Source organism: Vigna radiata, chromosome 10, assembly GCF_000741045.1.
Source record: "Vigna radiata var. radiata cultivar VC1973A chromosome 10, Vradiata_ver6, whole genome shotgun sequence".
Classification (NCBI taxonomy): Eukaryota; Viridiplantae; Streptophyta; class Magnoliopsida; order Fabales; family Fabaceae; genus Vigna; species Vigna radiata.
In genome coordinates, this window is record NC_028360.1 from 6,969,978 (window position 1) to 6,986,713 (window position 16,736).

General features: G+C 34.3%; 3 protein-coding genes across 3 annotated transcripts; 1 reads left to right on the forward strand and 2 right to left on the reverse strand.

Moving 5' to 3' along the window:
• On the reverse strand, positions 1 to 1,143 carry LOC106774734 (uncharacterized mitochondrial protein AtMg00810-like). The gene is made up of 2 exons (XM_014661773.1): positions 420 to 1,143; positions 1 to 338 (listed from the first exon to the last, which is right to left on the reverse strand). Exons 1-2 carry the CDS (start codon positions 1,141 to 1,143, stop codon positions 1 to 3), a joined length of 1,062 nt encoding a protein of 353 aa, XP_014517259.1.
• Positions 1,144 to 10,332: 9,189 nt separating this feature from the next.
• Positions 10,333 to 10,920, forward strand: LOC106774735 (uncharacterized mitochondrial protein AtMg00810-like). Its single transcript, XM_014661774.1, has one exon. It carries the CDS (start codon positions 10,333 to 10,335, stop codon positions 10,918 to 10,920), a length of 588 nt encoding a protein of 195 aa, XP_014517260.1.
• A 704-nt stretch (positions 10,921 to 11,624) lies between these two features.
• LOC106774736 (disease resistance protein RPM1) lies at positions 11,625 to 15,046 on the reverse strand (the record flags this gene model as incomplete). The annotated part of the gene is made up of 2 exons (XM_014661775.2): positions 11,625 to 11,965; positions 12,305 to 15,046. A coding segment is annotated over one exon (2,736 nt), but the record flags the coding sequence as incomplete, so codon positions are not given.
• Between the last annotated feature and the right edge of the window lie 1,690 nt (positions 15,047 to 16,736).

Consider the following 16,736-nt stretch of genomic DNA (forward strand, 5'->3'; position numbering starts at 1 on the left):
TCAAGCTGGACGGTGTATATCAACCAGTCCAAGCTTGGGAATAATTTTCTGAAAGTTAACACGATGAGGGAACTTCGTAAAAACGTCGGCCAATTGTTCGTCAGAGCATACTGAGAGAAGGTGCAGAAGACCGTCTTGGAGTTTTTCACGAACAACGTGGCAGTCAAGCTCAATATGCTTGGTGCGTTCGTGAAAGCTCTGATTATGAGCGATGTGGTGAGCAGACTTGTTGTCACAATATAGGGCAGGAATTCTGGATTCTTCAATTTGAAGATCTTGTAATAGATAGTGGAGCCACTGTATTTCACATACAGTGGCAGCAATGGCTCTATACTCAGCTTCAGTGGAGGATCTGGAAATAGTCTTCTACTTCTTAGATTTCCAGGAAACAAGTGAATTCCCAAGAAAGATGCAAAAACCTGTGGTTGATCTTCTAGTATTTGGGCAAGTGGCCCAATCGGAGTCACTAAAACCTTTTAAGTGCATAAGAGAGTCAGCAGAAAAATAAAGACCTTCATTGGGTGTAGATTTGATATATCTAAGCACATGTTGAACGACCCGATAGTGGTGTTCTGTAGGTGCCTGCATAAATTGACTAAGTAAGTTGATTGTATAGCATAGATCAGGTCTGGTATTGGTAATGTAGAGTAACTTCCCTATTAAACGTCTGTAAGGTCCAGGATCATTAAGGTGACTATCTGATTTGTACAGAGGACTTGTGTCTCTAAGGAAGGGTGTAGTAGAAGGTTTGCACCCTTCCATTCCTGTTTCTTCAAGTATGTCTAAGGCATACTTCCTTTGACATAGGTGAATTCCTTTCTTAGATCTAGCAACTTCTAGTCCAAGAAAGTACTTGAGTTCTCCAAGGTCCTTTATGCGAAATTTATTATGTAAGAGCTCTTTGATGTATGTGATTTCCTCCATTGAATTTCCTGCCAAAACAATGTCGTCCACATAGACAAGCAAGGCAGTAAAGCAAGTATCTGTTCTTTTAGTAAATAATGAGTGATCAGATTTTGATTGTTTGTAGTTAACAGAAATCAGGTAAGAAGACAACTTTTCAAACCATTGTCTGCTTGCTTGTTTCAAGCCATATAGAGATTTAGTTAGTTTGCAAATCTGTTCCTTTTTGTGAGTGTCCATTCCTGGAGGTGGTTACATGTACACCTCTTCATTAAGATCACCATGAAGAAACGCATTGTCAACATCTAATTGGTGTAAAAACCAATTATTAGAGGCTGCAATGGCTATCAGGAATCTAACAGTAGTAAGTTTTGCNANTNGTGAAAAAGTATCAAGATAGTCAATNCCTTCCTGCNGGGTGTAACCCTTTGCAACTAAACGGGCTTTATGCCTCTCAATGCTGCCATCAGCTCTAAACTTGGTTTTATATACCCACTTGCATCCTATAGGGATTTTTCCAGGAGGTAACTATGTGAGATACCAAGTATTATTGTCCTGTAATGCCTTAATTTCTTTCTGCATGGCTTCAACCCACTCTTTTTTATTTCTAGCTTCATTGTAAGTCTGAGGTTCCTTGTTTCCAGTGACAGCCATGATATACTTTGAGTGCTTTTCTGACAAGTTATCACAGCATAGCAATTTAGAAATAGGATAAGGAGTTTTAAGTTTATTTTTCATAGTCAAGGATTGGTTCACCTGATGAACATAATCTTCCAGATATGCAGGGGTCTTTCTGGTCCTTTCGGATCTTCTCTATCTGTGATTTTCTAGATTGTAATCATTGTCAGCAAGAGTCTGCATCTCTTCTTCTTGATCAAAGTCTTCTAATTCATCATGTCTGTCTTCATTAGTGGGATAATAATCCTTTGAGAAATCAATGAAAGACTCATCTTTATTTTTCTCATTTTCTGTGTTTTACTGGCTGTCTTGTAAGTTCTTATAGGGAAAAACTTCTTCATGAAATATCACATTTCTGCTTATAAAAAGCTCTTTGGTGTTTATGTCTAAGACAATATAGCCTTTGACACCATGTTTATATCCTAGAAAAACCCCTTTTCTAGCTCTCGGATCAAATTTGTTTCTATTGTTTTCAAGTGTAGAGGCAAAACATAAGCATCCAAAAATTTTCAAATCTAAGTAGGAGGAAGATTGTAAAGCATATCATAAGGAGATTTGTTGCCAAGAACAGGGGAAGGCAATCTGTTTATCAAACAAACAGCATGTCCTATAGCATATGACCAATAAACCTTAGGTATATTAGAATGAAAAAGGAGACTTCGTGCCACATTGAGTATATGTTGATGTTTTCTCTCAACCACAGAATTTTGTTCAGGTGTCTCAACACAACTTTTTTGATGAATGATTCCATGCATATCATAAAAACTCACACAGTTAAACTCTGGTCCATTGTCAGACCTGACAATTTTTACCATTTTATTAAATTGATTAAAGACTTTAATGATAAAATTCTGTAATAGGTTTCTGGTTTCCCCTTTGTTATTCATTAGGAAAATCCATGTGTGTCTGGTGTAGTCATCAATTATGCTAAGAAAATATCTATGCCCATGAACAGAAACAGTATTCAGAGGACCCCAAATATCACAATGTATAATCTCAAAACATTCAGTGGTAACAGAGAAGCTTTTAGTGAAAGGTAACCTATGTTGTTTAGCAAAATGACAAGTATCACATACAACATCAGTATTGATTTTGACATAAGGAAACATTTAACATATGTGTTTTACAACATTAGAACCAGGATGACCTAGTCTATGATGCCACAGGTTAACATCAATCTTTTTAAACGAGTAAACAACCTTTGAAACATTTCTTTGACCAGATTTGGGAAAGTCTTGTAGATAATAGAGTTCATTCCAAGGTTTAGCACATCCAATCATCTTCAATGAACAATTCTGCCTTATTTGACAATTCTCAGTAGAAAAAGTTAGATTGCAATCCAAGTCTTTGATAAGACTTTGGACAGAAACAAGGTTAAAACAAAAACTAGGTATATAAAGAACGTTGAAGATGATAAAATTTTCATTAAATTGTACAGTGCCAGCATGTTCAGCAGTAATGGTGGTTTTATTTGGTAAATTGACTAAAATAGGTTTGATTTTGTAAAAGGCAATGAAATTGGTTTTGTCATGTGTAACGTGGTCTGTTGCACNAGTATCAATAATCCAGGAANGATTACCTGGTTTATTCTCAGTTTCTTTCCTCTGTACTTGATTGATCTTGTGAGGAGATGGTTCTTCAACCTTGTCTATTATTCTTAGGAGTTTCTGCATCTGTTCTGGTGTAAAGGGATTAGCATTACAGTTGCTGTTAATTTGTTGTTGTTGTGCCTTCAAGATGCCTTCAGATTCTGCATTATTTTGACAAACATTAACAGAATTCCAGTCATTCCTTTTATCTTCTTTCTTATACCAAGGAGGAAATTCGTGCTTAGAATAGCACTCATCAACTGTGTGATTCATCTTGTTGCAATAAGAACACTGCTTTCCATAATTTTGGTTTCTTCCTCTTCCTCTGCCTTGACCACGAGTTCCTTTACCTCTTCCATGATTCCTCCAATTCTGATCAATCCTCCATTGATTATTTTTGTCAGCAACATTTGCCAGAACTCTGGTTTCTGTAGGATTTTGCTTTTCCTGTCTTTCTTGTTGCATAATAAGGGAGAAAACACGGTTAACATTAGGTAAATCCATTAGAAGGATCTGTGTCCTGACAGTGTTATAAGAATCATTTAAACCTTTCAAAAAGCAAATTACATGCTCAACTTCTCTATATTTCAATGAAACCTTGGACAAATCACAATTGCAAGGAATCTCACAAGTGCATGTAGGAATGGGTCTTAAAGACTCTAGTTCTTCCCATAGAATCTACAAATCAGTAAAAAATTGACTAACTCCACGTTCTCCTTGCTTAATTGAGTGTATGTCCTATAATAAGTCTGAGATCTTGAAGTAATCTCCTTTGGAGAACCTCTCCTTAAGCTCGTCCCATAAATTTTTTGCTTCTTCCACATAGATAACACTCTCGGCAATGTGTGGTGATAAGGTTTTTGTGATCCAGGACAATATCATAACGTTGCATCTCTCCCAGGCATCATAGGTAGCATCCGTTTTCTTGGGTCTCTTTATGGACCCGTCGATGAATTTGATTTTATTTTTGGAAAGCAGAGCCCTCTTCATGGCCCTGCTCCAAGAAGAGTAGTTACTTTCGTTAAGAATCTGGGTTACGAGAGTCAAACCTGGGTTTTCTCCAGGGTGCAGATAGAAAGGGCTAGTGGGATTTGTGGATTGGTCGGTTTGATCCATGGCTGCAGAAAGAAACCCAAAAACGTAGCCCAAGAAGCGTCAAGAATCAGCAGCGATGGCAACGGAAGCATAGCAGGTACTAGACTTGCTCTGATACCATATTAGTTTGGGTTTGTGCACTGTGCACTAATGGCTCATTCCATCTTGGCCCGTCTAGGTGATATTTCTGAGATGAGGAGAGTGTACGTGGCAGAAGAGTGCGTCTGAGTGTTGGTAAGAGAGAGAAAGATGCGAGAGCTCTCCTCTGATCGTAGAGAGAGAAGAAGGCGATGGTGGCCGGCGCAGCTCCAGTGCGGCGGCAGTTCCCGTCGACGAAGAAGAGGAAAACGTAGATCGTGAAGAGAACGGTAAGAAAAACAAATGCTTTTATTATATTGAGTGCTTTCATACAATTATNAAAAAGTATACAATGTTCTGAAGGGAAAAAGGGAAGGAACTCTAATATATAGAGTTCCGAAGGGGGAGAACGGGAAAACTGAAATAACAAACTAAAAACAGAAAACAACACACTGTCCTAACACGACAGTGACGAGAATCGAAGGATTCTCAATAAATAATTCCAATTTTCTTTGTTTTTAAAGTCGGGATCTTAGTGAAGATGATTGTTGAAATGCAAGTAAAGAGACATGATTTTCCATGATGGGATTGTATGACAGTGAAAGTACTTCGCAATTCTCTTCCATGACTCCCTAAACATCTAAAGGCTCGTGATAAGCCTCAATTTTAAAAAACAGATAATAATTTGCCTCATCGAATGGGAGGTGTAACTAGTGAGAAGATTACACTTAAAACTTGTACCCTCTTAGTTGTCTAATCCATGTCGACTACTTTTCTCCTCTGTTTGTTTTTCTTACTCTAGTTTGATTAATCTGGTCAATTATATCTTAGATGGTCAATTATATCTTAGATGGTCAACTATAATTCGGATGGTCAACCATCAAATCGGTTGTGAATCACGAGTTCAGACAAACAAAACAACTTATAAATGTGTGATTGAGATCATATGATAATCCTACTTCGAAGAACAAACTAACGAGTCTAATCGATCACAAAATAGATTATTCATTTTTAATATTTATATTTGTTTAAGGTAGCATCACCTAAAGATACTAATATTTAAAAAAACATATTAAAAAAATAAGGTTATCATTAACTTAATAGACACTAACCTTATTTATTTTTAATATTTTATTTATTTAAGTTAGTATTAGTTTAAACAACACTAATTTATATATTCTAAATTCATGAGTTCCTAATATGGATTACCAACCATAGATTGTTTTAATCTGAATATCCATATTTATTTAAGTTAATATTTATTTAAGTTATTATTAACTAAGTTTTATATTTTCAATCTATGTATGCTCTTCATATTAATATAAACCATATATTATTTTAATTTAAAAAGATAAAAAAATTCTACACTCATAATTTTCTTATCTAACTTCTTATAAAAATATCATCACATCATTTTCTTTACATTAATAAATTTCCTCATACTGATAGTGTACATTTTATTAAAAGTTTGATGGGTCTATTTTCTTTTTCAAGAGAGTCGAGGAAATATGATATATATTTGACATAAATTTAACTTATATAAAGGATGACATCAGTGCTAAACTAAAACTTCGAAATAATAGAATTATATGTCGTTTTTATTTATTTTTTTATTTCTTCTAATGTAACACCTAGACTTGGATTATTCTCAACAAATGATTATCCTTGGCATTGGCCAAGTTTACGCAAATTAAAATAATACTGAAAAAAATAAAAATGTCTTAACGTTTAAATTAAAAAGGTATTGTCCCCTCCACCTCTCCAAGTGGGTCCTGTACCCACTATTTTAATTTATTTTAAAAATATTTTACATCTTTACATTATTTTCTTTTATTCTAAAAATTCCAAAAATACCCTACACCTCTCCACTATCCTCATCTCTCTCTTTCTTTCTATATTAATGGAGCATTTACATGCTTCAGATTTGAATTTGTGATATATTACAAAATATAAGATTTAGAAGAAAGTTCAATAGTACTTCCACAATTTCCATTTTATAAAATTAAAAGTTAGATGCAAATACAAAATAATAAACATAATAATATTAATAGTAAATAATGATATATTATTATTATTATTATTATATACTAACTTTTTAATGACGAAAGAACTAAATAAATTATAAATCTTTAACAAATAACTTTTTTTTTTATATTTTAAGTATTTAATAATATTTTTATATTATTTATCTAATAAATTAAATATTTTATTNAAATTATTTGAGTCAAATATGTCAGTGAGTTAAAATATAATATAATGTCAAAAATTATAGATATTATATGTAAAAAAAACACACATATATATAAACATTTTTCTATAAATTTAGAATAAAATTTTACCATTTATTAAGTAATTTGAAAAGAAAAAAATATATTCAATAGCGAAAATAAGATTGAATCAAACTTATTTAAAAATATATATCACAAGTTCAAATTTGAGTAATGGAAATGCTCCATTAATGAGCCATGTAGATGATCCATTAATGTAGAGAGAGAAAGAGAAAGATTGTTAAGGATACTGAGGAGGTGTAGGGTATTTTTGGAACAAAAGAAAATAATGGGGAGATGTAATATATTTTTGAAATAAATTGAAAATAATGGGAAGATGTAATATATTTTTGAAATAAATTAAAATAGTAGGGAGGTGCATGACCCACTTGGAGAAGGTGGAGAAAGCAACACCCAATTAAAAAATAAATATAAAAACTAATGATAAATTAATGTCGGTCAAGCCCACACTAGCTAAAGTTGAGTTGATCTTGAAAGTCGATGTCAAACAACTTATCTTCTATGAGTTGAGTGTCGAATACATTGCAACAAAAAGCCGACACTAATTATCAGTATTAGCTTAAATACTAATTTTCTCTCATAATGGATGGCAAAGTGTACGGATGGCAAAATAATATGCGGGTACCACTATCTGCGAGTAAAATTCGCGGCAGGTAGTTACTACCTATGGATATTTACTACTCGCGGGTAACAGGTAGCGGATATTTTAATATCCGCTTCTAAACGGTCGGGTATGGATAGTACACTATCCGACTTACGGGTACTGTTACTTGAAAAAATAATAAAAAAAACTAATTTATATATTTTTTAATTAAATTTAATTAAAAATTAAATTAAATTATATTTTATTAGGTTAAATTTAATTAAAATTAAATTTTAATTTATATTTAATTTAAGAAATATTATATTATATATATTTTGTAATTTTATTTAAATTTTATTTTAAAATGTATAAGATATTTTTTTTTTCGGGTATCCCCGGCAAGTAGCGGATAGAATTTTATTCGATGGGTCGGGTTGCGGGTAGACACTATCCGTGTCCGATTCGACTCGTTGCCATCCCTAGCAAGGTGATGGTGTACGGTAGGATTTACTGGCCAATATTGTACTATCCTGCTTTCCCATATGCAATTTTTTATTTCTAGCATAATAATTTTTTGAGTCCGTAATCCTTTCATTTTGTTTTGCCTTTACAACTCTTTCAAACTTGTGTATTTTGGAACTCAATTTTATCCTTGATAGTTCAGTGCCTACATAAATATTAGACCAGAAATCCAACAACTTACTAGTATTATGTTTGTTGATCCCTTTACATAAATATTAAATAATCACTTATTCACCACTTACTATACTAGTTTGGCGAATTCTCCCCAACATCCAAATTATTTTTCCAACCAATTTAGGTAGAAAGATTACTATGATCCATGCTTATGTACATGACAAACTCTCTTGTCGACATTGTCAAGTAGTTACAGGCTAGGAGTGATAAAGATTATGGACCAGTGTCAAGTAGTTTGAGAGAGATGCGATCTCTCAAAAATTTCAAAGTTATCAATTGTTTTATGACAAAGAGGTTAACTAAATCATAAATCTTAGTGTTCATAAGATGTTATGGTCTCAAGTGGGAAACTTGTACTCTAATTATAAGTTATACATTTTGTCGTGATAACTGTTGGACCTAACACATTCCTTTTAGGAAGGACAACTAAGTAGTCATATCTGTTGGGAATTCAAGTGTGAGAAAGTAGAACACTATATAAAGATGAAATACTCATTACCTTAAGGATTTGGATAGAGAGTAATGTTAATTCTTTATAATGTGCAGGTGAGGTAATTTTTTTATGCTAAGTATGGATAAAAGTTGGATGTTATCCATTCTCTCCTTTTTTTTTATGCTAAGTATGGATGAAAGTTGGATGTTATTCATTCTCTCCTATCTCGAATCCATCAATTATTTGACAGTAGAATCTAAAGTAACATCTATCTTCCATTAGCCCTGGTATAGACCATAATTACAAAGAAGTATAGTTCAAAAAGTTTCTCTTGGCTAAAAAAATTAAAGTGTAAGTCTAAATCTTGAAGTTAAAATAAAAAAAAATTGAACAGAGAAAAAGACTCACAAACTAATTGTCTTAAAACTTGGATTAAATAATGTTAATTTCTTATATGAGTTTTGGCTCATATCTCATTGTTAATAAATATCTTCAGTCCCTAAAAATATGAGTCTTTGATGATCCTCGGTGAATCCCAGGAAAGCCCAAAGCTTTGAGGAACATCATCCTTAAGATTTTCTACAAACCCATAGTAAATAACTATAAATCATCATAGATAAATAATGATTAATCCCGAACATAAACTGTTGGGAGGAAACTTTAAAAGCTAGAAGGAAGTGTTTAAGATTGAGAGAGGTTGAAAGATTTTTGAGAGAAGGAAAGGCTTGTTGTATTGAATGCTTGTAATCGTTTTTTGGCTTGCTTACAAATGATATAATCATCCCCTATTTATACTAGTGGCACCTCCTTAACCAATGGTTAGGATCTTGCCACCACAACATTCATCTAAGGGCTATAATTCATTCTCTAGAACTTTCTAAAACATTCCTATAATTATAAACTTATCTAGCAACATCTTATGGATAAACATCCCTAGATATTTTTGTACATCATTCTAGAATCTTCTAGGTAGGATTTTCTAGAATTCTATTTGAGCCTTCTATAGTCTTGGGCTTTTATCTTATAGGCCCAATAATACAAAATCAATTTATATTTCAACACTCCCTCTTAAACTTGATTTTGTACTCCAAGAAAACTTCTCAACTTCATAAAGACTTCTTTCTTTAGCGGTTTGGTGAAGATATCTGCTACTTGATCATGCGCCTTCACGTATTCCATTTGCACATCCTTGTTGCTAATGCATTCTCTAATGTAATGGTAACTAGTGTGGATGTGCTTACTTCGATCATGGAAGACTGGGTTTTTTGCTAATGTTATTGCCGACTTGTTGTCCACGAAAATCTTTGTTGGCTCCACTTGTGGCAAGCTTAACTCCTTCAATAGGTTGCGTAGCCAAACAACATGGCAAACACATGAAGCTGCAACTACATACTCTGCTTCACATGTAGACAAAGTGACAATAGGTTGCTCCTTGGACATCCAAGTAAAGGTTGTGTCTCCCATGTAGAACACAAATCCACTTGTGCTCTTTCGGTCATCCATATCTCCACTCCAGTCACTGTCATTATATTCAACAAGCTTGTAATCATTAGAAATGGAGTAGTATAGGCCAAAGCTTGTCGTACCTTTGATATATCAAAGAATCCTTTTCACAGAGTTTATGTGGATGATATTGTGGTCACTGGTTCTGATTAAGATGTTATTTCTAGAATCAAACAAATGCTGCATTCAAATTTTCACATGAAAGAGTTAGGCCATTTCAATTATTTCTTGGGTTTAGAGGTGCATTACCATCCTGAAGGCATTTTTGTAAATCAGCATAAATATATTCAAGATTTGGTCCAACTAGCGAGACTCACCAATGCTACCCCTGTTGACACTCCAATGGAAGTTAATGTTAAATATAGACAACATGAATGAGAGCTTCTTGACGATCCCACTCAATATCGGAAACTAGTTGGTAGTCTCATCTATGTGACTATCACTCGTCCTGATATTTCTTTTGTTGTTCACATTGTTAGTAAGTTCATGCAATCTCCAAGACACTTCCATTTTTCAGCAGTGCAGCGTATCATTAAATATCTCCTTGGCACCTCAAGTCGTGGCTTATTCTTTCCTGGTAATTCATCTCTTCAACTCCAAGCATATAGTGACACTGATTGGGCTGGTTGTCCAAATACTAGGAGATCAACTACTGGCTGGTGTATGTTCTTAGGGAATGCTCCTATTTCATGGAAATGTAAGAAACAAGATTCAGTCTCTAAGTCTTCCACTGAAGCAGAATATCGCGCAATGTCTGCTGCTTGTTCTGAAATAATATGGCTTCGTGGTCTTCTTACAGAGCTTGGATTGTCTCAAGCACAACCCACTCCACTTCATGTTGATAACACCAGTGCCATACAGATTACCGCAAATCTAGTTTACCATGCACGGACGAAACACATCGAGGTCGATTGTCACTCTATCCGAGAAGCGTATGATCGTAGAGTCATCAATTTACCACATGTCTCCACATTTGTTCAAATAGCTGACATTTTCACTAAATCATTGCCACGCCAGTGTCACAATTTTCTACTTGGCAAATTGATGCTTGTAGATTCACCAACATCAATTTGAGGGGGGATGTCAACAGAATGAATGTCAAAGATATGCAATTATACATTTATTTGTAACTGTTATTCTCTTAATTAGGATAATTAGCTGTAGTAAATGTATATATGACAATTTAGCTTATTTAGTGGGCTAAAAATCAGCTTGACATATTGCAATTATTTGTATATATATATATGAAAGTTCTCCAGCAAGAGGAGACACAATTTTCTCGTTCAATCTTCTCTAAATTTAACATCTGCATCATTGAGGAAATCTTGAAAGCCTTTTATAGTTCATCTTTGACGTCTGCAACTTCTTTTGAAAGATCTCTCAGCTTCCAAAATTTTTGGAACCACATGCTGACCAGCCAAGGACACTGCAGTTTCTGCCATTTTAGCTATTTTCTCTTTTTTCTTCTTGGTGAGTGCAAAACTTTATGTTCTTCAACATCATATATGGCCAATTTTGATCATCGCTGCTCCATTATTTAGTGTATGACACGTAGCTAATATTGTACAGTTAATATTGGTTTTGCTCATAATATTTGTACTGGCAAATTAATGTACGATTCACTTCTTCAAAAACATATGCTAGTTTGACTTTCTGAGAAAGGATCTTCACTAGTTTCTGAGGGAGCATTGGAGAACTTGAATTTGCAATTTTCTTAATGCTATCTGTCACCATATCCATACCATATCAAGCTACCAAATTTTTAAATTAGTGGCCCATATAATAATATATGGTAAATTTTCAATTCATCTCATCACGAAAACAAGTCACCATAGCCTATAAGTAAAGTGACCAATTTATAAAGGGAATAGAAACGGAAAAGCGATTACAGAAATGAACTTCAATTAAATCTAACATCAAGTTGCAGTTAGGATTCTTCACCCCTAAACTAAAAGTTAAATACACATTTTGGAAAAGAAAAGAGGGTAAAACTGAAGGAAGCTTAGAAAACATCATGACAAATAGATAGGCTTTGCACTTTGAATCATCAAATCGAGATCCACCGCTTCTAGGATCGCACGAGAGAGAACTTGAGAGGGAATATTCACTTACAGCTTTCCTAAAATTCACGATTGTACAATAGTGAGTGGAAGATCTAGAATTACGAACATTAAAGTTAACACAATCAAAGGTAGATAAATTTATAATGTGCTTTAATCATAAAGTAATACTAAATACTCACTAAATTTACTCCAGTATATACTTACAAAATTACCACAGAAGGACTAAACTTCTTCCTAAATCGCACGTTTAAAGTGTTCATCTTCATGACAGTTATAAACATCCAAAGTAGAAAAAACGTAATTCTTAAGTTGAGGTCAACACCTACCAATTCAGAGCATAAAATACTAACATAAAAGATTATAGTGGTGAAAATCTTATAATGGTAAATACGTACCGCAGATCACATATAGCCATAATTGATGTCCCAGTGCTGGTTTTTACCAATGCGATCGATTTCCTTAACAAATTGAGTTGGCATAGAAGGGACAAGAAGAAATTTAAGTTTCTTCAGATGTTGAATTCCATCGGGGACAGTTCTGAGTTCATCAAGGCCTTTCAAATTAAGATGTTCCAAAGACTGCAGAGCTGTCTCATCAATAAGGATCGAATTCAAGTTCCAAAGATGTTCCAGATTTAGCTTTCTTAGTTTCTTGAACCCTCCAGATTTAAAATGCAAAGTTTGACCTTCATAAGCGTGGGATAAAGAGAGAACCAACAAACTAGGCATATCTTTTAGTGATTCCAAGGGATCATTGGTTAAGTCAGAGTGGCGCAAGATCAATCTCTCAAGATCATGGAGTTGGGGAATCCAATTTGGTAACTTTTCTAACTTTATATCAAGGAAAAGCTTCCTAAGTCTTGACCTAGGAAACATAGGTGACGTAGTGTTCAAGTCAACTACGCTGCGATCACCAGATTTTTCAATGCGTAGTGCCTGCAAGTGTTCCATCTCATTGATTGAGGAGAAAAGTAAAGTAATGTGCTCTCCGCTGAAACAAAGCACCCTCAGATTTCTTAACTGCTTTAACTTCCCTACCTCTCTAATGGCCACTCCATCATCCTCCATGCGCACTTGTGGTATCTTTTGCAGCATTGTCATGCCTCCAATATCCTTCCATTCAATTGAAGAAGACACAGAGTCAGGTGTCAGAAGATGCCGTAACTTTCTAAGCTTTGTGATCTCCTTCGGCACCTTACACACTTGCGTTTGTTGTATATCCAAGGTCTCCAAGTTCACGAGCTTACCAATGGATTTTGGAAGAACTTTTATCTGCGTCCCCCTAAAGCTTAAATACCTCAGATAGATTAAATTCTCCAACTTTTTAGGAACACAAAGTAATCCACAACCCTCAAAATCAAGTACCTTCAATAGCATATAATCTGTAGGAATTTTTCTTACCAAGTGGACAGACAATAGTTCTTCTTTTTTTCCTGGAATGACTATAATTGACCGAATGTGTGATCTTTTAATACGTCTATTTAAATCATTGTTGGCTTGAATTGTCAAACGTCGAACCAACTCACTTGACTCGGATTGATCATGCCCTCCGCCAATATACTCTCCAAAACATGTATCTTTCACTTTTGTACGGATCATATCGTGTATTAAGTCATGAACACAACATTTTTTCACTTTTCCTTCCATGGAAAATGATGACACTTGCACCAAACTTCTACGGACCAACCCTAATAAATATTCATGTGCAACTTCTTCTAAAGTTTTTCCGTCTTCATGGGTAACAAATCCTTCAGCCACCCATTGCCTAACCAGTCTCTCAGATTCAATTTCATAATCTTTTGGATACATTCCGAAATACAATAAACATAACCTGAGAGGGCTCGGCAAATTATCATAACTTAAACCTATAATTTTTGTTATAATATTTAAGTCAGGATTCCTCTTCAACTCTGAACTTAGATTTTGACTAAACAGTCTCCATTCTTTTGCACTTTCATCTTTTTGGGACAAGAAGCCACCAATGGCCACCATTGCCAGAGGTAAACCTTTGCATTTCCTAACAATTTCAAGAGATATGTCTTTGAGTTCTTCTGGGCAGCCTCCGGCAGAACCATATTTAAATGCCTTTCTACAGAACAATCTGAAAGATTCATCTTTTAAGGGCTCTTCTAGTTTATGCACTTCAACAAAAGAAGATTTCTTACAGAAGATCGCAACCTTCTCGTGCCTTGTAGTCATTATTATCCTACTTTTGTTATTATCATCAATCAGAGCAGATTGAATGTCATCCCAAAACTTTTCATTCCATACGTCATCAAATAAGACAACATACCTCTTCTGGTGCAAGCGATCTCTGACTTCTTCAATCAAGGAGCCTCTATCCATCGTAGAAATTTTACAAGGTGGATCTTCCTTTCTTTCTTTGCAAAGTTTGCGTACCATTTTCCTCAATAATTCTTCTACAGTGTAGGATTGAGAGACTGTGATCAATGCATGGCACTCAAAGTCGTCATGGACCTTGTCAAAAACATGCTTGGCAAGAGTGGTTTTTCCAACTCCTGCAATACCCACAACAGAAATCACAGTGCGTTCTTCTCGTCCATTTGTTAACCAATCTGTCAATCTCTCTGTAGGTCCAGCAAGTCCAACAACCTCCTCTTCCTTCATAAAGAGAGGATCCATTCGAAGTTGATTAAACGTGACATTTTTGTTTTCTCTAGAACTGTTTAGTATTTTTTCTGAAAAATATTGGCTTTCAAAACCAACTTTTTCATCACGAACAACTGATTTTTCATCCTGAATCTTACACGCTATTTGAAGTCGAAGGATGAAGGTTTTGATGCTGTGGACAGTCTTAGAGAGTGAAGCTGCCCATCGAGGACCATGTTGAGGTTGTTTCTCTTTAACACGGATGCAATATTCATCAATCACATCTTCCATGCGAAAAGCTGCTTCTCTCAGCCTCATCAACCTTTCCTTCATTCTATCACGCCTTTTGACATCTTCTTCAGCATCAGCCAGTTTATCTGCATCATCGAGGAAATCTAGCAAGCTTCCATGTTCATCTGTAATCTCTGCAACTTCTTTTGAGAAATCTCTCATCATTTTTAAAGCTTCAAAAGGTTTTGGTGGCAAATACCGACGAGCAAAGGGCATTGAAGTTTCTTCCAGTTTTGTGCATTACTTCATCTTTTCCTTTAGCCTTCAAAAATATAATATAAGTACAATAATCAAGATGAACTTCTGTGAAGTTCTCTTCAATGTTTAACTGAACCTTATGACAACTACGTAGTTACATTTTAAATTAAAAATGATTAATTAATTTTTTTAATAGAATTTGTAATTGAATAATAAATAAATTATAAACTAAGTCTATTTGAATGTAATGGTTGTGTACTTCATACAGGCAAACCAAGACTTTGAGCTTTCAACATTAAATGTTTCGTGTTTTGCTCTTTCCCATTTATTTTGGCGTACAACACCAAGAGGGTTAGGTTACAATTCATTGCAGTTGCCATAGTTAGTTGTGCACACTTAATTGCATTTCTAAGTTTTGAAACAAATGTTTATTTTATTTGTCTTTTACAAGTTCTTTGATAATTTATATTGCGAGATCAATATCAAGACATATTTAATTTTTACTCGTGGTTATGAACTATTTAAAAATTTTAGTTTGATCTCACAGGTTATCTTACATATTTGATACTTTAAATTCACTTAATTGTTAGAATTACCCACAAAAGCATCTCTTTCTTGTATTACTATTGTTTAACTTGCAGGGCCAACATACTTCTGTTTTCATTTTATAACTTTTAATAATTGAATTAAAGCAAAAATTCTCATCATATTGCGAGTAATTATTTTTCCCTGTTTTAGACTACGGTTCTAATTGACTGTCATTGTTTTACGATAACTCTTCAAAAGTTGTCATTAGGAATAAAATAACAATAGTTTAAAAACTACCATTATATAAGTCTATTTTAACAATTATTGAAAATTCAATCTACACTACAAACCAGAAGTGCAATTATGTTGTACTTTCATGAGATACCTCACAAGATAACTAATATGAAACACTCTAATATATTGAAGATAACTAATATATTATTTTTTGCCGATATAGTTTATAAGTATCCAGTAGTGAATGTTTATAATGCAAATTTAAACCATATCAATTTTAATAGATAAAAATTATATTATGGTACTTTTTAAAATTAAGGTATTTGATTAAACAATTTATTGAGAGAGTGAAAATTGAATAAATAAATAGTTACATAATGTTCCAGGAATATTTACACACTAGTGCAGAAACATTGTTTAACGTTGGTTAATTTGCGCTTTTAACGTCACTTACACAACAGACGTATATAAGAGTGACGTCCATGGGACGTCGGAAATCCTCTTAACCAACGTCAATATAAACGTCAGTTAACGATATCCACCGACGTCCATATAGACGTCTACTTATACCCACACCGACGTCTAATTTCTCTATATAAACGTCCACCTATGCATAAAACCGATGTTTACATGAATATATAGAGGTTTAAAATGACACTAACCGACGTCTATGTTCCTTATAGATGTCGAACTTGCCACTAACCGACGTCTATGTTCCTTATAGATGTCGAACTTGGCACTAACCGACGTCTAACAAAGGCGTTGTGTTTTAGTGCAATTTTGATCCAGACTTTTGGTAGCATAGTGCAACACTCTCCTCTCGCTAGTTTCCCCACAAAAAAAGCTTGCGTCTTTTGAATCTTCTATGACATTCAACCCAAAACCGAACCTGAGTACATGACTACTTCCCATTATTCAACCGCAAAAGAAAAAAATTACGGTGACACGAGAACTAGACAAGGACCCA

What these genes read in the sequence shown, in the direction of transcription:
- LOC106774734 (XM_014661773.1), bottom strand. Translation starts at nt 1,143, where the DNA reads ATGGACACTCACAAAAAGGAACAGATTTGCAAACTAACTAAATCTCTA. An exon ending in TACTAGAAGATCAACCACAG is followed by an intron (nt 339 to 419) that starts GTTTTTGCATCT and finishes CCTCCACTGAAG; the next exon opens with CTGAGTATAGAGCCATTGCT.
- LOC106774735 (XM_014661774.1), top strand. Translation starts at nt 10,333, where the DNA reads ATGCAATCTCCAAGACACTTCCATTTTTCAGCAGTGCAGCGTATCATT.